The 24,576-nt window shown below is 43.5% G+C and overlaps 2 protein-coding genes across 32 annotated transcripts in view; one reads left to right on the top strand and one right to left on the bottom strand.

Annotated features, from left to right (window-relative positions):
- Positions 1–8,533, top strand: part of Vil1 (villin 1) — a 37,721-nt gene extending 29,188 nt beyond the window's left edge. For both annotated transcript variants that reach the window (XM_042260121.2, XM_076550108.1), the window contains exons 19-20: positions 752–892; positions 7,831–8,533. In XM_042260121.2, the coding sequence (XP_042116055.1) occupies positions 752–892; positions 7,831–7,944 (255 nt within the window). In that variant the 3' untranslated portion in view covers positions 7,945–8,533. The remainder of the gene's footprint in view (positions 1–751; positions 893–7,830) is intronic.
- Positions 8,534–8,590: 57 nt separating this feature from the next.
- The window catches only part of Usp37 (ubiquitin specific peptidase 37), a 101,647-nt gene continuing 85,661 nt past the window's right edge, over positions 8,591–24,576 (bottom strand). For 17 of the 30 annotated variants that reach the window (XM_042260102.2, XM_076550058.1, XM_076550062.1 and 14 more), the window contains 6 exons: positions 23,964–24,130; positions 22,517–22,577; positions 16,444–16,559; positions 14,474–14,543; positions 12,939–13,077; positions 8,591–12,484 (listed from right to left, as the gene is read on the bottom strand). In XM_042260102.2, coding sequence (XP_042116036.1) covers positions 12,397–12,484; positions 12,939–13,077; positions 14,474–14,543; positions 16,444–16,559; positions 22,517–22,577; positions 23,964–24,130 — 641 coding nt within the window. In that variant the 3' untranslated portion in view covers positions 8,591–12,396. The remainder of the gene's footprint in view (positions 12,485–12,938; positions 13,078–14,473; positions 14,544–16,443; positions 16,560–22,516; positions 22,578–23,963; positions 24,131–24,576) is intronic. The other 13 variants (XR_013044077.1, XR_013044081.1, XR_013044076.1 and 10 more) reach the window with 2 other exon arrangements.

Genomic DNA, 24,576 nt, shown 5'->3' with positions numbered 1-24,576 from the left:
GAAGGCCTAGGTGGTTTGGTGCACTTAAGCCATGGCCTGCCAGTCCTGAGGGAAACGGTGACATCTGTAGGCACCATTATTCCTGGGAGCACTTCTCCAGGCGGAATGACTGTGACTTCCTCAGTCTTTCTGTCACTTATGAGAGGAGTGTTTAGCCTGGAGGCTTGGGATGTGAGGCTATGAGCTCAAAGCCTTCCTTCGAGGTCGTCACAGACCCACAGAAGAAACAAGACAGGGCTTAGCTCCTGCACACAATCAGAACCTGAGACTAACTTCCCATGTACACTGGGGGGGGGGGGGGGGAGGAATTAGCGAGGGCATTCCTGCTTCCTCCAATCACAGGGCGAAAACAGGATGGCACAGTGTTTAAAAAGAGAAGCTAGGTCAAGGCTGGGTGCATTTATAGATGACAGTTTTACAACAGGTATGAGAGAAAGGGTCATAAATGGCCAGGGAAGAGTAGATGTCACACTCCAGGGAAAGCCACGGAGAAGTTAGTCATTGATCAAATAGTCATCCTGTTCCAGCTAACTTAGGTCAGACGCACGGCGCTAGGCTATTATTATACTAGCTTCAACCCAGGGAGATGTGCTTGATGTGTTTTACTGAGTGTGAGTGTGTGTGTGTGTGCCTAACAGGGGAAGGGGGAGAACCCAGAGAGGCCTCCTGAAGAAGGTACCCTAGAATGATGAGCACAGCAGCGTAGGATGTAGCCACATGGCTGCTGAAGCCTGTTTTCCTTGTTTCCTAGGATGTTATGAGCTCCAAGGTGGATGTATTCACTGCCAATACCAGCTTCAGTTCTGGGCCCCTGCCCATCTTCCCCCTGGAGCAGCTGGTGAACAAGCCCGTGGAGGAGCTCCCTGAGGGTGTGGACCCCAGCAGGAAGGAGGTGAGTGGGGCACACCGGGCAGGACGAGGACCGGTCCATTTTATTGGAAAACCTAATTGACTTCAGACTGTACCCTGCAGACTGTACCGTGCACACACCTCCACGGAAGTCTTACACCCCCTGGAACAGGGCAGAGAAGCCCCATTATCGCTCATTGTGAGAATGGGTGGTGCCAGGGGCAGCCAAAGCAGGGTTGTGTGGCATCAGCAGGAGGATTGTAAGTCAGAGGTCACCCTCTGAAAGGTGACAGGAACCTGAGTTATAGGAGCAAAGCGTGTTCTTCCTGGAGGAACAGCAGCAACTGTGGAGGCAAAAGGCCCAGAGAGTAAACACAGGAGCTGTGGAGACAGACTCTGGTGAGAGAGGCAGGGGGCGCATGCCTTCAGGGACCTATTGTGGCCGAAGCAGTGGAGGTCAGATATTCATCTTTTAAAGTTTAAATAAAAATTTTACTGCCGGGCAGTGGTGGCGCACGCCTTTAATCCCAGCACTGGGGAGCCAGAGGCAGGCGGATCTCTGTGAGTTCGAGGCCAGCCTGGTCTACAGAGTGAGTTCCAGGAAAGGCACAAAGCTACACAGGCAAACCCTGTCTTGAAAAACTATTTAAAAAAAATTTTTTTTTGTACTTGTTTGAGATAGGGTCTCAATATGTAGCCCTGGCTGAATTGGAACTTGCTATGTAGACCAAGCTGGCCTTAAACTTGTAGTGATTCCCCTCTGTCTCTGCCTATCACATGCACTACTAAGTCTGCTTTTATTATTTTATTTATTTATTTATTTATTTATTTATTTATTTATTTATTTATTTATTTATTTATTTAAGGCAGGGTCTATGTCCTGGAACTCATTATGTAGACCAGGCTAGCCTTGAACTTAGAGGGATCTCCTGCCTCTGCCTCCCGAGTGCTGGGATTAAAGGCATATGCCACCATGCCCAACTTCTGTTTTTGTTATTTCAAAACATATTTTAATTATTTGTGTGAGTGTGTGTGTGTGTGTGCTTGTATGAGTGTGAATGTGGGTGTGTGTTTGCGTGTATGAGTGCAAATGTGGATGTGGGTGCCTGTGGAGGCTGGAGGCATTGGATCCCCTGGAGTTAGAGTTACAGGTGGTTGTGAGCTGCCCACTGTGACTGCTGGGAATTGGACTGGGGTCCTCTGCAGAAGCAGTATGTGCTCTTAATACTGAGCTATCTCTCTATCCCCCCTCCCTCCTTTTTTTTTTTTTTTTTTTGAGACAGGGTCTCATGTAGCACAGGTTAGCTTCAAACTTGCTGTGTAGTGGAGGATGACTTTGAACTTTTGATTCTCTTATCTCCACTTCTCAAGTTATAGGGATGAGAGGCTTTTGCCAACATGCCAGGACTCAGATTTCCGTTTTCAAAAGCTCCTCTGGCTGCACAGTGAAGGATGAATTAGCAGATGGCAAAGCACCACCGGGGGGAGACCCACTCGGAGACTCACTGTTCAGGTGGAGAAGGGGCCTGAAGTACGTGGTGGTCAGTGAAGTAGATGACTTAGGATGTTTAGGAGGGCCGGGCAGTGGTGGCGTACACCTTTAATCCCAGCACTCAGGAGACAGAGGCAGGCAGATCTCTGTGAGTTCAAGGCCAGCCTGGTCTACAGAGTGAGATCCAGGACAGGCACCAAAACTACACAGAGAAACCCTGTCTCCAAAAACCAAAAACAAACAAACAAAGAATATTTAGGAGGGAAAGCTGGTGACATTCATACATTACATGCATACATACATCAGGACTATGGAGGGAAAACTGTGTCATTCCCAAGACAGAAATCCCTGGACCAGTAAAGCTCAAGAGTTTTTCTGTCATTTAGAACAGTGGTTCTCGACCTTCCTAATGCTGTGACCCTTTAACACAGTTCCTCAGGTTGTGGTGACCCCCAACGTAAAATCATTCTGTTGTTACTTTACAACTGTAATAATTTTGCTGCTGTTATGAATTGTAACGTAAGTACCCAATATGAGACCCCAAGGGGTCGCAACCCATAGGCTGCAGGGTGCTTTGGTAGGTAGGGAAAATCAGGGGACACCAGGGCTCCGCAGTACAACAGTCTACCCGGTAATGCCAACGTTAGGCCATTGGCTACTCGGGGTTATCATGCTGCAAGGGCTGCAAGAAAGACCTTGTCAAAACTAGTCTGAGGGACTGCAGAGACAGCTCAGTGGATAAAGCACTGGCTGCACAAGGGTGAGGACCCGGGTTCAAATCCTCAGAATGCATGTAAAGCTGGGCACAGGTAGCACGTGCCTGTAATCTCATCGCCCCTACATCAGGACAGGGGGCACAGACAGGAGATGCCCTGAAAGCCCAAGGGCCAGCTGGCCTGGTGTACACAGCCCTGAACAATAAGAGACCCTGTCTCCAACAAGGTGGAAGAGATTAGGACTGGCACCCGAGGTTGTCCTCTGCCACACACACACCTTTGCAGGTATGTGCTTGTGCTCACACACATGCATGCACACATGCCATTCACATAAAACCATATTATGAGCTGGGCATGGTGGCTTATACCTGTAATTCAAGTACCTAGGAGGCTGAGGCAGGAGGATCATCCTAAATTTGAAGCCAGCTTGGGCTGCACAATTGAAGTCCTTCCTGCCTTCTGCCTTAGAGGACTCCATCATGTGCTCCCCGGCTTCTCCACCCGTGAGGCTTTAGAAAGCAAGGAGACACCTATGTCCTTACTGTAGATCTAGGATGCTCTCACTAGAGGTAGAATCTTAGTTGATCTCTGCCGTACAGAAAAGTTTGAAAACAGCGGTCATGGTGGCACACGCCTATAACCTCAGCACTTGGGGAGCTGAGGCAGGAGAATCATTTCTAGTTTGAGTCTAGCCTGGGCTACTTAGTGAATTCAAGATCAGCTTGGGCTATAGTGTGAGACTCAAATTTCTATCTACCATCGCGTTCTACAGTCAAGAAAACTATTATCTAGGGCTGGGAAGATGGCTCCTTCTGTTATGGCTTGCTGTGAAATCCAAGGACCTGAGTTCAATCTCCAGTACCCATATCAAATGCCATGCATGGGACTGGAGAAATGGCTTAGGACACCAGAGGACCCAGGCTGAGTGACTCATGCTTGTAATCCTAGCTCTGGTGAGGTGGATACAGGAGGGACCCCTGGAGTTTGCTGGTTAGCCAGGCTAACCTAGTTAGTGGGTTTCAGGCTAGTGAGAGACTGTCTCAAAAAACAAGGTGGATGGCTCTGGCCTCTATACACACATGCACCTGCACGCACGCAAGCCAAAAATATGCCCCTTCCAATCCCAGAAAACTAAGGCCCAGAGATGGGAAGTAACTTACCTGAGGTTAATTTGCTAGTCACACAGTCAGAATTATGGTAAGGGCAGCAAGCAGGGGCGAGGACCAGGTCTTAAGTGCACTTGCCGTAAAAGCATTCCTAAGTGGGTGGGGCAGCATGCTGATGAACAGAGAGCTGACAGGCTGAACTGGAGGGCTAATGCTGAAGAGAAAGGACCAATATAGCTCATGGTTCTCAAAGTGGTCCAAGAAGACTCAAGTCTATTTAAAATCAGTTTGTCAGTAGCTGATGATTTTTTAAGTTTTTTTTTTTTTTTAAAAGTTGGTTTTTTTTTTTTTTTTTTTTTTTTTTTTTTTTTTTTTTAAATAGACCAGGCCTCATTATATAGACTAGGCTGGCCTCAGACTCATAGATATCCACCTGCTTCTGCCTCCCAAGTGCTGGGATAAAGTTTTTTTTTTTTTTTTTTAAGATTTATTTTGTGTATGTGCTTTGTCGACATGTTTATATGTGCATCACATGCGTGTCTATTGTCTGCAGAGGTCAGAAGGTGGCACTGAATTCCCTGTAATGAGCTACAGATGGTTGTGAGCCACCATGTGGTTGCTGGGAAATAAATTTGTGTTCTCTGCAAGATCAGCAAGTGTTCTTAACCTCTGAGCCATCTCTCCAGCCCTTGATTTTTTATTTCTTTTGTGACAGGGTTTCTCTGTGTGGCCCTGGCTGTTCTGAAACTTGCTCTGTAGACCAGGCTAGCCTCAAACTTAGAGATCCACCTGCCTCTGCCTCCTGAGTGCAAGGATTCAAGATGTTTTACTTTACCACCACCACCACCACCACCACCACCACCACCACCACCACCACCACCAGTACCAGTCTTGATTTTTTTTTCTTAATCATGGATATAATATTCATCCTGTGAGAAAGGGGAGAGTAAGATTTCAGATCTTGCTGGGCAGTGGTGGCACACGCCTTTAATCCCAGCACTCGGGAGGCAGAGGCAGGTGGATCTCTTCAGTTCGAGGCCAGCCTGGTCTACAGAGCAAGTTTCAGAACAGCTAGGGCAACACAGAGAAACCCTGCCTTGAAAAACCAAACCAAGATTCCAGACCTTTTTGGCTCCCCCAAACTCTGAAGGTGAGCCATCAAGAGTGGGTCTCAATGAGGGCGGCAATCGGGTAATGCAAGTGTTGATGCATCAGCCTCAGGGAGGCAGATGTGGGCATGAGTGAGGCTGGAAATCAGCTGGCAGACCTGCAGAGCTCAAGCAGGACCCATAAAAGACACAAGTGCTTTGGGATGGGCAGACCCTGGCATCTAGCTGGGGTCAGAGTCCAGCAGTCTTGACACAGCTGAGAAGTCTGCCTTCCTGGGCCTGGGAGGGTACTGTGGAGCCATGTGCAGAGCTCAGTCTCAGCAGCTGCAGCTGTGACCAAAACAGGGCAAGGGATTCCAGTAACAGACTTGTCATCCAGCAGCTGTTCCTGCCCACTGATACCCTTATTTACTCCATTCCAAAACAAGGTGCTCTACCGCTCTACCTAGGGACTGGGAAGACTCCCGGGAGCTTTGTGGAGAAAATGCCCAGCCTGGGAGGCAAGTCTAATGACAGGGTAGGGAACAGGGGATGTCACACCCACCTGAGCTTGAAACCCATCTACAGTGTTTGCTAAGAAGCTGCTCAATGCAGCCACTCTGGGAGTCAGAGAAATGTTCCCTAGGGCAGCTCCACTTCAGGAGAACAGCAAAGACTTAAACTAGGCCTTGCAACACTAAGCAAGTGCTGGATCACAGAGCTCTCCTGCCTATGCTTTCCAAGTCCTGGGTTATAGTGGTGTGCCACCACGTCATTTCCCCCAGACTCTTAAATTTTAACTTGTTAATCTTTGAAGATTTAATATTTATGTGTATGGGTGTTTTGCTTGAATGCATGTCTGTGTACCATGTGCATGTAGTACCCCTGGAGGCCAGAAGAGGGGGTCAGATCTGGAACTGGAGTTAAAGATGGTTGTGAGCTCTCATGTAGGTGCTGAGGGTTGAACCTGCGTCCCCTGAAAAACCAAGTGCTCTTACCCACTGAGCCATCTCTCCAGCACAACCCCCCCCTCCTTTTTTTTTTTAAAGAAAGCATTTTTTTTTTTTAAAGATTTCTTTATTATGTATACAGTGTTCTGCCTGCATGCATGCCAGAAGAGGGCACCAGATCTCATTACAGGTGGTTGTGAGCCATTATGTGGCTGCTGGGAATTGAACTCATGACCTCTGGAAGAACAGACGATGCTCTTAAGCTCTGAGACATCTCTCCAGCTCTCTCTAGTCCCCTTTTAAAAATTAATTAATTTATAGATATATTCTTACTGTGCAGCCATGGCTGGCCTGCAAATACCATGTTGACTAGGAACTCAAGAGACCTGCCTGTCTCTGGAGCGCTGGGGTTAAAGGCTATAATGCCAGATCCCCAACTTTTTTGGGGTTGGGGGGGGCAGGGTCTTACTATGCAGCCTTGCCTGCCTTGGAACACTCTGTGTACAGACTAGGCACGCCTCAAACTCAGAGCTCTGTCTGCTTCTGCCTCTTGAAGATTGAAATTAAAAGCATGCATCAAGCTAGTCACCTTTTATCCTAAGACTCGGGAGGCAGAGGCAGGCAGATTTCAGTTTGAGGCCAGCCTGGTCTACAGAGGGAGTTGCTGGGTGACACAGAGAAACTCTGTCTTGAAAAACCAATAATAATAATAATAATAATAATAATAATAATAATAATAACAATAAAATAAAATTAATGTATGTGTGTGCACACGCCTGCAGAGGCCCGAATAGGGCACTGGATCCCCTGGGGCTAGAGTTGTAGGTAGTTGTGAACTGCCCAACAGGTGCTGGGAACTGAATTCAGTCTTCCAAAAGAGCAGCACATATAAGAGTGCTGAGCCACAGGGCTGGAGAGATGGCTCAGAGGTTAAGAGCATTGACTGCTCTTCCAGAGGTCCTGGGTTCAATTCCCAGCACCCACACGGCAGCTCACAACTGTGAGTCCAGTTCCAGGGAGTCTGAAACCCTCACACAGACATACATGCAAGCAAATCACTAATGCACATAAAATGGAAATTAAAAAAAAAAAAAAGTGCTGAGCCATCTTTTCAGACCGTGTGCCTTAAAAAAAAAAAAAAAGAAAAAGAAAAGAAAAAAGAAAAGTTTTCCGAGAGACGGTCTTGTTAGGTTGCTCAGGTAGCCCTGAACTCACTCTGTAACCCTTGAATCACCCTACCTCAGCTTTTCTGAGTAGCAGACTGCACCACCAGATCCAGCCCTGCCCTCCTGTCAGTGCCTAGGGAAGCAGAGATGAGGCCTGAGGGCCGCTACCTAGGACCATTTTAACTTGGCTCTTATTTGAGGGTGTCTGGTGGGTAGCTAGCTGTCTTAAAGAGCACAGCCATCTCTTCCTATCTTTCCGCGCTGAGGGATAAAGGAAACTAACGTGGCAGAAGCCTGGTTGACGACGGCTGTTCATTCATTCACGCCACACTTCTCCTCTCTTTCCTGACTCATGACAGTGTTAGCTTTTGTTCCTCATTTGTTTGACCACACGTCACATCTGTATGAGTCATGGGAGCAAACTCAGGGGAAGACTGACCTTTGCCCTCTGGTCCTCTCCTAGGAGCACCTGTCCATCGAAGACTTCACTAAGGCTTTGGGGATGACTCCCGCTGCCTTCTCCGCCCTGCCTCGATGGAAGCAACAAAACCTCAAGAAAGAAAAAGGACTATTTTGAGCAGCATGGCCCTGGCCGTCCAGCAGCCCCTGCCTGTGAGGGCTCTGCTGCCACTGCTGGTTTTAGTCCTATGCCAGTTGAAAATGTCCAGTTGTATTCGTGAGCCAGTGTGACAGTCCCTTCTGTTTGTAACAGTGATCTACCCATTCCTTCAGAAAGATGCAGCTTCCCCATGGAGTCCTGTTCTAGTTCTCTTGCCTTATAGGAGCAGCCAATACTCCAGGAGGCACCAGCATCTGCTCCACGTTCTCCAGCCCACGCTCATCTACAGCAGGGGAGCTGGAGCGGGTGGCATTTGACCTCGTTCCCACATGAAGGCCTTTCCTCACGGCCTTCTCAGGTGCTAAGTTGAGAGGACCCCTTCTTTGAAAGCTGGAGACCTAAAGAGAAGTCTGAGGGGCAGCTGTTATCTCACCCCTTCTTTATGCTCTGACAAAGGGAAAGCTTAGCTAAAGGCCAACGCTGGGCTTACATGCTGTTACCCAGGAGTCTCTGCAAAGCTTCAGACTCCTCAGATGACATCAGGAACATGGGTTTGCTACAAGAAGTCCAATCAGAAGCCAATAAAGGTGATTTCCACTTAAAACAAGTGGTTCTTCAGTGCCCCAGGGATGTATCCCTTATAAAGGAGTAAGTCAGACTAGCGTAAGGTTAATAAAGGCTTTAATGTCTCTCATACACTCACCAAAAAACCCAAAAACAAAAAAACCCAAAACAAAACTCTGTATAATTTAAAAAAGAAACAAAAACAAGGAAAATCCATAAAGGGTACAGAGGAACAGTTACTCTGCTAAAACACAGATAAAGTGCCGTTCCACACAAACATAATTAGAACCAGAAGTCACTCCTCATAAATAAGGTGGCCAGCAAACCTGGGAGCAGCCCCATCAGCCAAGTGCAGGAGCCTTGCCTGCTCCTGCTTCCCTCCCCCAGGCACTGAGAGCCCCACCAAGAGGCCAGGGAAGCTGAGGAGGAGACGCAAAGAGGAAGGAAGCTAGGGGACAGGTGCACACCCCCACGGCGGCTCCCTCTCACCCACTCTTCCAACAGACTGGTTCAGACAACTGCCCTCCGTTGTCCTTCCATCTGTCTTGATACACCTGAATCCTGACCAGACCCCCACCCACCTCTCTCAGGCCCCAGGGACTAACTTTGAAGTCCACTGTCACTAAAATGTTTCTCCATATGGGTACACCTACAATTAAAACCTCCAAACCTTAGCACACACAGAAAGGAAACAACGTATAATCATGTATAAATGAAAGAGATTGCCTTAGATCTAGTAACCAAAGCAAAACACAAAAGAGTCTACTTTGGTGACAGAATAATCCTGTTACAAAACTCCTATGGCCCAGAAACTATAGTTTTCCAATAAAATATGTATTTTTTTAGATGGTAAGACAATATAGACAAAATTTTAAGCAATGCATTAAAAAGATGTTAGAGGGCAGAACCTGGTTTTGTCCCTACTGTAATGTAGGCAGAGGAATGGACACAAGTGTTTTACTGGGACACTTCTGTAACCTGCATGTCGTGCTGCTGAACTGTCTAAAAGTGTCCCTATATACCCAAGACTCACATGTACTGAGATCTAGTTAAGAGATCTGCACATGTACCTGTGTGGTCACAAGGACAGCAACTGCAGTATGAAAGAAAAATTCAGTTACTTTGCTGAGGTTTTCACTATTAGAGCTTTTTTTCCTAAGAGTTTTATACTTCATTAAGGAGAAAGATAGAAAAATATGTAGTTTATTATTTGCACCTAGAGTTAACCGACCTGTTAAGTACTACATCTTAAAGTGTAAATACATCTACTCCTGCTGTGTCTGCTACTGAGCTGTTTAGCTTAAGCCTGACCATAGAAAGTAAGCAACCAATTTGAAATCAGAATATAAACACAACAATTCATTGACTTACTTATTCTTCCTGCTGGGCTATAACTTACGAGTGTGTATATACACACATCTATCCCTACAAAACAAGAGTCCGGCCTCTCTATAGGCCTTAATGATGGTCTTGGCTACTAAACAATATCCACACCCGCTTTTTAACTTTGCATAATACAGGGCCAAAACAAAACAAAAAGTTTTAGTTTATTTTCTCCTCCAAAAAGTTTTGGCTAAGATCAAGATTGCATAGAATACTAGTTGCTATGAGATTCTAGGTCAGTCATTTAAAGTAATGTAACCATACACTTGGCATTTTACATAGAAGGTTATTATGCAGACTGAAGGGAACTGACACCGCTGTTCTAAATATCTGTCACTTCCTAGCCCAACATGTTAACTGCTCTATCCCCCAATTCTGGGATCAGTGTTAAATCAATAGTCTAGGAAAAATTGCCACTGGAGTCCAGTGGAAAACGAAAGAAATGCAGGGAGAAGGGGAAGGCGGACAAGGCCATAGCAGGGACAGAACGTAAAATCCAGGTCCTAAAGTTGTAAGTAGTAACCTATTTTCAACTCACAAGTCCTGCCCAAGACATGAAGGTCAAACCAACCAGGTTCTGCGCCAAGTACACTTCTAAGCCAACAAGCACGTAAATAAGCCATGAAAACAACTCAAATTTGGCTGCTCAGGAGGCAGCCTAGGCTCAGGGTATTATTTCTATTTTCCTCCATGCTGCAATGCAGAGCTCCCATCAAACCTAATCATTTCAACAGCTTAAAGTTCTCCAGTGCAGAGGTGGGAGAGAGCATGCTAACGCATACAATCACCACCCCACTCGAGATAAGCAGTCACTTTCAAGCAAAACAAAGCAAAAAACAAAAAACAAAACGAGGCTCCTGGTAGAAGGAAACCAACATAAAGTTAGTTTTGAAAACAAGTATTTTTCTCTGTTGTAAACTACTGCATACCCTACCTGTGCACTCTGGAACATTCTCTACAATGTGTGCAGTAGACGGGAAAAGTCAAAGTGTTTATCAGTAGTCACACAAAAGCACTGAAGTCCCCACACCTCAACTTCGACTCAGACCTTTACAAGAGGTGATTATGTAAGAATGCACCCAGGTTCCAAGAGTCTAGCTGGAGCTCTCTGAAAACAATCTTCCAGAAGGATGGTGCATCTTCAGTGATGGGCTTTAACATCCCCTGAAAATCTGATATGGTTTCATCCGTATCTCAGAATGGAGAGTAACCCTCCCATTAATAATAAAAGCTAGAAAAAAAAAAAAAAACAGGGAAGAAAATGAATGCAGGCTTCATTTTGCTAAAGTCTGTGCAATCCTAAGGACACTTGAGCTGATGATCCCCTCAGGCTCCTCCTTTTCCGTGGTTTCATTAGCTGCTCACCCAGGCAGGTGGCGCTGCTAAGTGACGTAGGCAGCACTTGCCACTGCAGCCTCACTTGGTCTCAACTCAGCACCTAAGAAGTAAGAGATGGACTGCGAACCTGTGAGAGCTCCTGGAATTACCTACAACTACCCCCCTAATTCTCCTAATTTCCACCTCTGCAACAGTGTTTAGCTTTAGTGGTCCAGTTTGCACTGTAAAAAGCAGCATGCCTCTTGTCTTTCTCTGCCTGGGAGATAAAGAGATGAGAGTTCTTCCCTGCCCCTAAGCAGCCCTGTCAAGGAGTCCCAGTTGAAGCAATACTGTCTTTGAACCTTTTTAACAGGTTTTTACCCACTGGGGGTTATGCCTGCTCCATGGGAAAACGATACAGAAGAAAATATAAGCTTTTAGCTTTACCACCACAACATACTGTGGGAAGAGTATGAAGAACACACTGTGTGGAGGCATCTCTGGGAGAAAATGCCAAGTGCATAATAAATAGCCAAGTGTGGGACTGTAACATTCCAAAGCACCAACAATCCATTTTTTTTGGAAACTGTATGTAAACAGCATGAGAGTCATAACATTAAAAGAAAAATAAAACTCAAATCAGGCCACAGAAATGCCTCTTACAAGGAAAATAAACTATTATTAGTGTAACTGGCTTTCCAGTGAACTTTACTCATAAGAAACACATGAAAGGTTGGACTCGAGTGAAGCCACTCAAAAAGCAAAAGTTAAAAGGCAAATGCTCTGTGCATCTTCACACCCTCCTCAGATGAATACTTGGACACTCAGAGTTCTCCTCCAGACAGCTGTGGCATTGTGAGCAGGAATACTACTTCTGGTGGCTCATCCTAGCTCTTTAAGGCTCCATTCATTCCGTATATGTGTGTGGGTATGTACATATATATATATTTACAACATGTATTTCTAAGACAAAAGGAAGCGTCAAACTTGTAGGAGAAAAAGGATAATCAGCTGTAGATGAGACCAAGGTTTCCATAAACAGCATGGAGCGTTGCACATGACTGAATTTTGACTTTTGGTTTGGCCCTGAGCGGTGTGTTGCTCCTGCATCAAGTAGAATTCCAAATTCTCTTCAGGCAGAGGAAAGGTGCGGTGGGTGGCAGTGAGGGAAATGCCGTTCATGTTGCCAGCCCAGGAGTTTGCTCCTCACGAGGCCTGACGGGGAGCTTTCCCGACTTCCATGCTAAGTGCCTGAGAGTTCTTTTCTGTCTCCAGCAACTCATCAAAGATCTCCCTTAAAGTAAACAAAAAATAAACAATTCAATGAGAAGAAGCAAAATATAGGCAAGGGGGGAAAAACTAACAGGAAATAGATAAAACTTGCATGATCCTACTTGACACCTAAATTTCATTAAATTAGCAGTTTAGGTTTGAGTATCGTAACCCTGGAAGCTGATTTCAGAGAATGAGGAAGTGCCAGCAGTCAGCTTTTATCAAGACGCTGTGCAGTTTCCATTCACATGATCAGGCCTCACTGACAAGTGAAGACCAACTTATAGTAAGATAGGTTCTACCACAGAACAGACTCTTCTAAGTGTAATTCCCAGATTGTCCTGTGAGATGATAATGTTGAGTTAACAGAGAAAATATTCTGGAATCATAATAAAGTGATGGAGGCATCTTGTTCCCAAGAAGAGTCTGGGGAACTTCAGCCAGTCCTTCTGCCTGGTAGGTTGTTGGTTTCTTACTTGTGCATGTAGAAGAAGATGTAGCCACTCCGATCTCGGTCACTCTGCACAGCAGCCTCTTGGATTTTAGAGACCTCCAGATCATTGTATGTGAACCATGCCTGTTTCTTAATGTCATACACATCACTAATGTAATGACCTGAAACAGACAAAATCTGAAATTTAGTTTTCTAGAATATATCACATTTTTCTCAGCTACTAGAAGCTTGAGGAACCCTCATTATTCTCTGCCTCAGCAATATTTCTTTCTAAAATTCATCTGAAAACTATGTACAGAGAACTTTATGTGTGGTACTCTTCAACAGAGCTACATTCCAACTCGTGGCCACTTGAGAGCTCTTCAGGGAGCTCAGCTGACCTTGAACTCACCTATGTAGTTCACAAAGCCTTGAGTTTTTCCTACCATGCTGCTTCTGCCTCTCGGTGTTTGGTCAATTACAGAAACGTACTAAATGCAGAGAAACAACTTGTCACTTGATTTTCTGCATGTATGGCATGCATGTGTCTTCCTCATCACTTCCCTCTTTATTTACCATGGTGGGTGTCTTATTGAGCCCAGAGCTTTTGATGATCTAGCTGGCTGGCTTTCCCTGGGGGTCCCTGTGTCTGCCTCCTTTGAGGCTGGGATTCCAGACAGGCCACTGGATTTTTTTTTTTTTTTTTTTTTTTTTTTTTTTTTTGGTTTTTCGAGACAGGGTTTCTCTGCGTAGCTTTGCGCCTTTCCTGGAGCTCACTTGGTAGCCCAGGCTGGCCTCGAACTCACAGAGATCCGCCTGGCTCTGCCTCCCGAGTGCTGGGATTAAAGGCGTGCGCCACCACCGCCCGGCTGGCCACTGGATTTTTATGTGGGTGCTGGAATCCAAATTCTAGTCCTCATGCTTGGGAGGCAAGTACTTTATTCACTGAATCATTTTCCCAGGCTGAATTAACTTTTTAACTTTTTAATAAATGTATTTTCTCAGAGGAATTTTCATCATTTATGAATAGAAAAACCAAAACAACCACACCAACTTGTATAATTCACAGTGTTTATTAGAGGGAGTATTTCTTTTAAATATTTAGTATGTATACAGTATTCTGCCTGCATATATGCCTATGTGCCAGAAAAGGGCACCGGATCTCATTACAGATGGTTGTGAGCCACCATGTGGCTGCTGGGAATTGAACTCAGGACCTCTGGAAGAGCAGCCAGCACTCTTAACCACTGAGCCACCTCTCCAGCCCCTAAAGGGAGTATTTTTAAAGTTTTTCTCATCATTTTATATCTTGGATTTGTATCTTGGCTGGATTCTCATGTAGCTCAGATTGGCCCTGAACTCCTGAATGCTGGGATCACACTCCCCAGTTTATGCAGTGGTGGGATGAAACCCAGGGCTTTCTGCCTGCTAGTAGGCAGACACTTATCAATTCCAATCTTAGCCTCTTCAGTTTTTCGTAGTATAGTCAACCTACGCCTAACAAAGACAGGTCAATAATAAAAGGGGCAGATGGTAACTACTTTGTCAACAAATGCTGGACTCATGATGTCCACTTACCTGAGGAAGAGGTGCTCCCGATGTGACTAACAACACTGATGAGTCGGTAGGAGTGAGGAAGATTTCCCGTCTGAAAGCAGAAGTGGGCATAACTTTTCATTTGAATAAAAGTAAAAAAACGAATTTAAATGTATTAATTTAAGTTTATTAAATTATTAATTATAAATTCTATCTCCAGAAATTATCCCAAGATAATAATTTAAAAGAAAGGGATATACTTGGGACTGGAGAGATGGCAGTCAAGAGCACTTCTTATACTTAGAGAGGACCCAAGTCCAGTTCTTAGCACCCACATAAGCACCACAACTGCCTATAAAACTCCAGTTCCAGGGGATCTGAGGCCCTCTTCTGGCCTTCAAAGCGCGCGCGCTCGCACGCACACACACACGCACTCACGCGCAAATCTTCACAAACAGTAGACTTTATATGTATTAAATTACTTACTGTAACATTAAAGTAATGACATTTAAACATATCCGATTAGTGGTAGATCAATTCTATATATGATTCAGCTTTATAGAAAAATTATATCCATTAGCAACTCACTAGTTTGTTTTTCAAATCCACATGAGTACACATAATAACTACCATCCTACACAAAGTTATGATAAGTTACATACTAAATAATAGAACAAAAAGGAAAGCTGCTGTGTTACTGCAATAATTATGGATAGATTTCTATATTTTAAATACTGTATAATATTGTTAATAAAAATAAATGAAAAGTAATATTCATACACTGTACACTTCACAATAAAATCAAATCCAGCTATAAGTAAATAAAAAACCATTAACATGATCATAAATTTTGATGAAGTAGTTTACTTCAGGAAGTTTACCTTAAGTAGGAAATTCAAAATGTGGAGAACGCTGTAATCACACAACTGCTGAACACACTATTTTTTTATAATAAAAACTGAAGTTGTATGGGTAAGCATGCCTGTAACCCCAGTACTCATCAGAAGAAGGGTCTGAATTCTAAGCTAGCTTGACTACATAGCAAGACCCTGTATCAAAGAACAACATTCCAACACTTGGGAGGTACAGGTGTTAGGATCAGGTCATTCTTGGTTACACAGCTGGTTCTTGGTCAGTCTCAGCTAAAGGAGACTTCATTTAAAAAATGAAACAAAACAAAACAAACTTGTAAATCATCTTTTTTTCTTTGGACACAGGATATTACTCTGTAGTGTATGCTGGCCTTGAACTCTTCTTGGAGGATTTTCTTGTTTCAGCCTTCCAAGTGCTGAGATTATGGGCATAAGCCACTATGTCCATCTAACAGCCTTTAACAAGCAGAATAAAAACTTCATTTTTAAGTACATGTGAAGGTGGGAATGACAAAATAATATATTAATAGTTGCTAATAATAGTTACATGCTAGAAGAATAGAATCCCAAGTAACTTTTTTTTGGGAAAAAGAATTATTTAAGAAAAGAGAAGGATGCCAGACATGGTGTCCCACACCTTTAATCCCAGCACACAGAGGCAGAGGGATCTCTGAGTTTGAGGCCAGCCTGGTCTACAGAGTGAGTTTCAGGACAGCCAGGGCTACACAGAGAAACCCTGTCTCAAAAAACCAAGAAAGAGAAAGAGAAAGAGAAGGGGGTGGGGTGGAGAAGATACCAATGTGCTCACTATTACAGAATCAACTGAACAGTTTTCACTAAATATAAAGATAGCAGTTACTTGGTAGAACTAAAGGTAATTTAATATATTTATGTCTCCATTATTGATGGAGACATTATGGATTTATGTCTCAATTATATGGATATACACATTCTTATCTAACAAGAACATAAGACGGTCAGGATGTATTTGTTTTGTTTGAAAGAAATGAAGAGCAAAAGAAGAGAAAATGAAGGTGCTTTGACAGCAGCTGAGGGGCAGAACTGAAGCTGGACTGTACTGAAGGGAGAGTCTCTAAAGAGAAGGAGCAGAAGGAACACTGACGGGCTCACCAACCATACCTCAGCATTTCTTTTCAGCTCCTCGGCTTCAGCTTCTGTGTACTCCATATCAAAAACATCCTCATTTCCAGAGTCCTCATCTGAGCCCAGGGAATCCAGAAAAGAGTTGTTAAACTCTGAAGAACAGAAAGATGGGGCTTGTAAAAGTTCTTAGAATAGACATGAGATGACTGGGAAGATAAAATAGCTCAAGACAGGGATAGACACGAGGACACCCACTGTAATCCTAACACCAGGGAGATGGACGTATGAAGAGAGTGAGTCTGAAGGGCACTATGGTCTATAAGACAAGAATGTGTCTCAAAAAATAAAACCAACACAATCCAAAAACCCACCTTGAGGCAATCATGTCGTCATCCTAAGAAAACATAAAATATTTTACTAAGAGGTTCCAATCCACTCAGACCCCTAGGAAGGAACTGCACACACAGGCGCCTATGAAGGAAGGGTCCTTTCTGTTTTCTGTTGTCCGTGTGTGTGTGTGTGTGTGTGTGTGTGTGTGTGTGTGTGTGTGTGTGTGTGTGTGTTCAGGTGAGTGGGCATGTGTATGTAGGCAGAGGTCAATCTCTGAGGTTGGTCCTTAGAAGCCTTCTACCTTTGTTTTTTTAAATTAACTTTTATGTGTATGGGTGCTTTGTCTATATGTGTTATCTGTGTACTACATGCATACCTAGTGCCCTCAGAGGTCAGAAGAGGGTGATGGATCTTCAGGAATTAGAGTCGCACATGGCTGTAAAATGCCATGTGGTGCTGGTAATTGAGCCTGGGTCCTCTGGAAGAACAACCAGTGTTTTTAAGCACTGAGCCATCCCTCCAACCCCTCTAAATGGATTTTAAGACTACGTCTCTCACAGGCTCTGGTGAGACTGAATGTCCCTGGCACTGTGACTACAGCATGCCTTACCTAGCTTACCAGAAGATGCTGGAGAAAGAGTCATCAACAGTTTCGTCCAGCTGTGAACCCTGCGAGCTACAGCAACAACTGGCATGGCAAGATATGCCCATGGGTGCAACTGTGGCATGAACATTATGGTGGTACCCAACTGCTTTTTAACTGGATCTAAGGCCTATTCCACAGGAGGCGACTCATACCAGGAACTACAAACCCGACCAAGAACTAAGGTTGGGAGGCGTACAGTCCAAGGGGTAAACCTACTACTATATTGTGCTAAATGGACACAGTATCAACCAGTCCTCTAAATTTGTGTGCTCATTGATTAGCCAGTTATCAGTCCTCACCAAAGAAGTTTCTATGTGCAGCAGACAGTGGTTAACATAGAAATTCACAACCAGTCACAATACAGTCACCAAAAAGACATCTATACCATACCACCTGCTCCCAAGGCTCAGGGACTGCCACAGAAGAAGGGATCAAAAGACCAAGAGCCAAGGGTCAGGAACACTGGAGTGTAACAGTATCTTTGGACATGTCAGGCTGCTCTACTTACAAATTCACAGCAGCTATGATTGCTTGCCAAGATAAAGTCAATCAACATTATAGCATGGAGTGACGTGGTGGTCTGAATGAGAATGGCAACCACAGGCTCCTATGTTTAAATACTTGGTCCCTAGCTGGTGAAACTGTTTGGGAAGGATGAGGAGGTGTGGCCTTGTTGGAGAAAGTGTGTCACCAGGGGTGGGTTCTGAGGTGCCATTCCCAGTGTGTTGCTTGCTCTCTGCCTCATGTTTGCTCACCGTCACGGATTCTAACTCGGAAATGCTTAGCCAAATGAAATGATTGCTTCTATAAGTTGGTGATGGTATTTTATCACAACCACAGAAAAATAACTATGACAAGGGGAAGGGGCCCATAAGGCATCACTCCTAACAGGATTTATGAAAAGTTTATGGCTTCTTGGGGGAGAATAAGTCAGTTTTCTTTAAGAGTATGGTCTCTGGTATGTTGGTCATATTCTAGTGGATGATCTCACACCCAGCAATATATGGGTAGTAAAATTTGGATTTGATTGGTTATATAGAAAATCATGAAGGGGGGGGGAGGGCAGGCTGTAGGAATATGGTAGAGCTGGGAAGAATAAGGGGAAAGGTTGGGACATAAATATAATTGAACTACACTGTATCAATGTATGAAATTCTCAGAGAATTACTAAGAATATATATTAAACAAACAAGCATGTACCACCACATTGTGCTTTTCAAGTGGGTGCTGGGGACTAAACCCAGGTCTCATGCTTGTATAGTGGGCAGACCTTGACAATCTGAAATACATTTACATGATAAAGGTATCTTGGGGCTGGAGAGATGGCTCAGCTGTCAAGAGCACTTGCTGGACTTGCAGAGGACCTAGCTTCAGTTCCCAGCACCCATATGGCAATTCACAAAAGTCAGTAACTCTAGTTTTTCTGACTTCCACATGCACACACACAGCACACATACATATATGCAGGGAAAACTTTCATACACACTTAAAATAATAATAATTATATAGGTAATCCAAGTTCACTTATTCCCCCCAAATGAGGACAAACTAGGCAGGCCTTTAATCCCAGCACTCAGGAGGCAGAGGCAGACAGATTTGTAGACCAACTTGGTCTACACAGCGAGTTTCAGGCCAGTCAGGGCTACATAATGAGACCCGATCTCAAAAAACAAAACAACAAACAACAAAAAGAGGCCACAGAAAAGTCAGTAACTTTAAAAAAATAAATAAGAAATCGGTTCTTGAAATAGAACATGAAAGTGGAAATTCAACTTTAGCTCTTAAATTTCACCTAAAACACAAATTCGGTGTCTTTTTTTACTTAACAATGTATTTACTTTGGAACAAATCATCTTCATTAATGATTCTACATAAAGAATTTGTAAATGAAGTTCTTTGCTTATGACAAACTAAAAATCATAGCTGATGGACATTAAAAGACAGGAATACAAAAGAAATGGAAAAGAAATTCACTTTTCTACACAGTGCTAAACAATGATAGAATTTTAGACCTCTATTCTCTGAAGAGGAGAAAGAGTCTCTAGTTTAAGGGATGTGAAACATGGATGAGGTTTAGATGTTGGTTTGCATACTGAATGATGAAAGGGGATCACACCTCCAGCTCTGTTACTCTATTTGGCTCTTAGAACTCTTTAGAACAAAGGTAAGAGATTGGAAAATTCCTCAATAGTCACAAGAACTCAAAGCTGCAGTAGTGGTTCCCATGTGTAATTCCAGCACTTGGGTACTGATGCAAGTTGACTGCTGTGCACTCAAGGCCAGCCTGGGTTAGAGTGAGATTCAAAGTCGGTTTAAATTTGACATATTCATGTGCTTACAGGTTCCAATAATCACTTCGGCTCCCTTGTTTTAATTATGAACTAAGAGTAAGGATTAGTGGATATAGGAACAAGCTTTTAACAAGGACTATACAGACCAAACACATCAGACAGCAATCTAAAGCAGTCTACTCAGAGAGAGAAACCATTAAGCCAATGAATGGTATTTAAGGCCTCACAGTTCAGATAGTACTTCAGTAAAACAAATGAAAATAAGGCACAAAAGAACAGTCATAAAACAAAACACCTCTTGACGTTAAATAGACATGATAGAAAGAAAAACTCAGAAGAAGTTCAGAGTTAGATATGGCTGGAGAAGCTTCCCAGACAGCACAGCAAATGGTGAGGGAATTAGACTTAGAAGAGGTGAGGGAATCCCCAGGGCTAGCCCAGCACCCAGGTAACAAAAGTTTCAGAGAGAAAAGAGAGCAAGGCATGGAGCTATATATATGCCTGTAATCCCAGCTTTTGGGATGAGGAGGCAGGAGGGTTAGGAGTTTATAAAGGCCAGCTGTGCTATATAACACCTTGTGTCGAAAAAGAAAATAGAAGGGGAAACTAACAAAATGTCGAAGAATTAAAGGACACAAATTTCTAGCTTAAGATGAAGTGTATAAAAGCTGCGGGTGTAGCAGACCCACACAGAGACACAACAGAAACAAGAAGTGGAGCTCCAAGCTTCAAGGGGCAAACAAGGACAGAGGCAGGCTTTATACTTTAGCAACAGCACCCTGTAAATGACACATCTGTCACTACCCATGGCATACAGTAGGGGAGGGGTATTTTCATGACTGTAAACTAGGAGTCCTATATCAGTCAAAATATCAAGTAAATACTCGGGTGGAATGAAAACTGTAAGGACGCCAAAATATTTAAATCATGCCCCTTTCTTAAGAAAACCACTAGGGGAATGTTCTCCATCAACACACAAATAGACCAGGCATGGTGGCACACGCCTTTAATCCTAGCACTCAGGAGGCAGAGGTAAGTGGATGTCTGTGAGAAGGAGGCCAGTTTGGTCTACATATTGAGTTCTAGGCCAGCCACAGCTGTATAGTGAGAGCCCATCTTAAACAAAACTACAAAAGTGAAACCAGGTGTTGTGGCACAGGATCCCATTCCTAACACTCGGGAGGGAGATGTAAGAGGACCAGTTCAAGATCACCCTTGCCTAGCTGGTGCAAGCCTATGAAAGATCTTGTCAAAAGATAACACCCCTCACCCCACATCTGTGAGATGACTCAGTGCGTAAAAGTATTTGCTGCTAAGCTCAATGGCGTGAGGTCAGTTCCCAGAACTCATATGGCAGGAGAGAACTGACTCCACATGTGCACCACAGCAGTCCCTTCCCTCTGCCTCCCCCAATTAAAAAAGGGGGGAAAAAAGCTGGGCGGTGGTGGCACACGCCTTTAAACCCAGCACTCAGGAGGCAGAGCCAGGTGGATCTTTGTGAGTTTGAGGCCAGCCTGGTCTACAGAGTGAGATCCAGGACAGGCACCAAAACTACACAGAGAAACCCTGTCTGGAAAAACCAGGGGAAAAAAAAAAAAGCCAGGTTTGGTGGTGTACGCCTTTAATCCCAACCTGGAGACAGAGGCAGGCAGATCTCTTATGAGTTTGAGACCATAGTGAGATCTAGCAGGCAGGGCTTCCATATAGTGAGATTTTTGGGAGGAAGATGGGGGGAGAAATAGAATATGGTAGCTGGAAAGATCTCTCAGCATCTGTACATGGTTAAAGGCAGGCAGTCCAGAGTGTGGTAATACAACTTGAGAGAGCCATCACTGTATTTATTTGGTTTTTCGAGACAGGGTTTCTCTGTGCAGCTTTGCGCCTTTCCTGGGACTCACTTGGTAGCCCAGGCTGGCCTCGAACTCACAGAGATCCGCCTGGCTCTGGCTCCCGAGTGCTGGGATTAAAGGCGTGCGCCACCACCGCCCGGCATAAAATAACTTTAAAAATCTAAGTACATACTTTTTATATTTACTTGTTACATGTGTATGGGCCTTTTGCCTGCATGTATTTATGTGTACTATATGCATGCCTGGTGCCACAGAGGTCAGAAGGGGGTGCTGTTTTCTGTGGAACTGGAGTTATGGATGGTTGAAAGATATTATTATATGGGTGCTGGAAATCAAAGTTGGGACCTCTGGAAAAGCAACTGGCTCTCTTAATCACTGAGCTATCTTTCCAGCCCTAGTTATAAAAATATACATATATAATAATAAATATATATTATAAATATATTTTAATTAATATAATGGAAACACCATATATTGTCATATATACCACACAATATATTAATTATTGTATACATTATATGTAATTAATATGTAGTATGTAATAATACATTATATAATTAACATATAATATAAAAAAATCAAGCTAAAGGCAGTATTACAACAGTGATTTTCTCTGAGAGAGAAACAGAGATATACAGGTAGTAACTTCTAAAGTTCTTTCTCTGTATCTGGGAGGTGTTCACATTTGTTACTATATTTAAAAAAAAACAAAAACTTAGGGCTGAGGATGTAGCTCAGTTGACAGTGTTTGCTTACCACACATAAGGCCCTGCATGTGACCCCCATTATTGCATAAACCAGTTACAGTGTTGTATACTTGTAATCTCAGCACTAAGGAGGCAAGAAGATCAGGAATTCAAGGTCATCCTTGGTTATACAGAAAGTTCCAAAGATAGCTTAGGGTAAATGAGACCTTGTCTAAAAAATATGTTTAAAATGTCTTTTATGTATTAATACACTTTTCCATTTAAAAATGTAATTAATCTCCATACCTTGAAGACTTAACTCTGTAGCTCTTTTGAGGTCATCATCTTCTTTCTGTTCCCAAGCCTCCTAAAGAGATAAGAACAAAACTAAGGTATTTAAAAAAGAAACTCCTTAGACACAACTGATGAAGAGAAAACAAGCCTCTCTGGGAGCACTTGCTCACCATGCTTTCTCTAGCTTTACAGATATTTGGACTCTGACCTGTGAGGAAGGTGGAACAGAAGCAAAAGCAAGCTCCTGGTTTACTGATTTTCTGCAAGCATTCATTTTAGGGAGTCTTACTAACTTTTGCTTGTTTTTCAATGCTAGGGATTGAACCCAGGACCATGCATAACACCAGGCAAAATGCTCTATCAGTGATCTACATTTCTAGTCCCATGAAATTTTCATTAGTATGATTTGGATTATCTTAGATCAGACAACCATGAAAATAGCACCTATAAGTAAAGTATCATAGATGATACAACAGGTCAAATCAACTAATATAAAAAGAAATAAAAATTGAGCCCAACTGTGGTGGTGCATGCCTTTAATTCGAGCACTTGGGAGGCAAAGGTAGGCAGCTGAGGCCAGCCTGGTCTACAGAATGAGTTCCAGGACAGCCTAGGCTGTTACACAGAGAAACTCTGCCTCAAAAAACTAACCAACCAACCAACCAAAGAAAAATAAAAAAACAAACAAACAAAAATAAGTAAAAATTGGGGGTTCAGAGAGATGGCTCAGTGGTCAAGAACACTTTCTGCTCTTGCAGAGAACACAGCTTCAATTCCCAGTACCCACATGTTGGCTCACAACTACTTGTAATTTCCAATCCCAGAGGAACTGATGCCTTCTGGCCTCTGTGGGCATCAGAAAGTCACATGGTCCACATATACACATGCAGACAAATGTGCATACACATAAAATACAATAAATCTTTAAAGTAAAAACTGAGAACTAGGGATACAGCCTAGAGTAGGCAATGCTATGTTTGATCCCCAGTACAACGAACACTTGTGTACAGACTTGCCATATAATGAACTGATAAGATTTTAGATATTTCTGAGAAATCTGTGGTCAAATAGTTTATAACAGAAGATATATCATAAGAAAATAACCAAATAAGTATATGCCTTAATGTACCTCACAAAATCGTGGTGAGGACTTGTTGACAGCTTGCAGAATAAAGGTAACATGGCACAACCTTTAACATCCCATTTTACTTTAACATGCAACCAACTACAGCATAACATGACTAATCATATTTTAGTAATAATAAATAAAAAAAATCTATTAATTTAACTGTTCATTCAAACCCAAAGCAAGGCCAAACAGTTTTTTGGTTCTTTTTTTTGCAACAACTATACATAAACAGCCAGGAGCAATGCCTGACACATAGTGATTGCTTAACACATGAGTCACTGTGACTCGATGTCTGGAGGACGGAGGAAGCAGTAACACAAAGTGTCTTACTTGTTCTTGAAGGCTCTGAGCCAGTGCTTGCTGAAGCTCCTGCTCTTCTCTTTCACGTTCCATGTCAAACTGCTGGAGCCAGTCAACCTCGCCCTGAGAGCCTTCTGGAGTTTTGTTTTCTTTATTCTCATCACAGTCTTTTGTTATCTCAGTAAAACTAGTAGGATCTAAAGAAGTAGAAAATTCTTTTGGAAAAACCCTGAATTTTTGTGAGCTCTAGTGACACCTACTGTTGAGAGAGTAATTTACCCTGCCCTCATCTAACATGTTAGGTTTAGGGTCTCGGGTAGCTCAGGCAGTCCTAGAACTTGCTATGTAGCCGAGGATGACCTTGACTCTGACCTCCCACCTCCATACCCTTGCTGGGATTACTGGTGTGCACCATCATGCTTGGTTTTATAGGGTGCTAGGGATCAAACCAAGGGCTTCGTGCACGGTAGGCATGCCTGCTATTAAACAAGCTACACCCCCAGCCCTTACTCAGAATTTTTGGGGACCAACAATTTCATCTTAGCACATCTATATCAGGGTTTCTCAGCCTCAGCACCATTAATAATTTGACTGGGGGACAAATGAGGCCTCTGGGGAGTGGGGAATGGAGAGGAGTGTATGC

This window comes from Peromyscus maniculatus, chromosome 13 (genome assembly GCF_049852395.1).
Source record: "Peromyscus maniculatus bairdii isolate BWxNUB_F1_BW_parent chromosome 13, HU_Pman_BW_mat_3.1, whole genome shotgun sequence".
NCBI lineage: Eukaryota > Metazoa > Chordata > Mammalia > Rodentia > Cricetidae > Peromyscus > Peromyscus maniculatus.
Note: the sequence above shows the minus strand (reverse complement) of the source record. Positions and strands in the feature narration are given on the sequence as shown.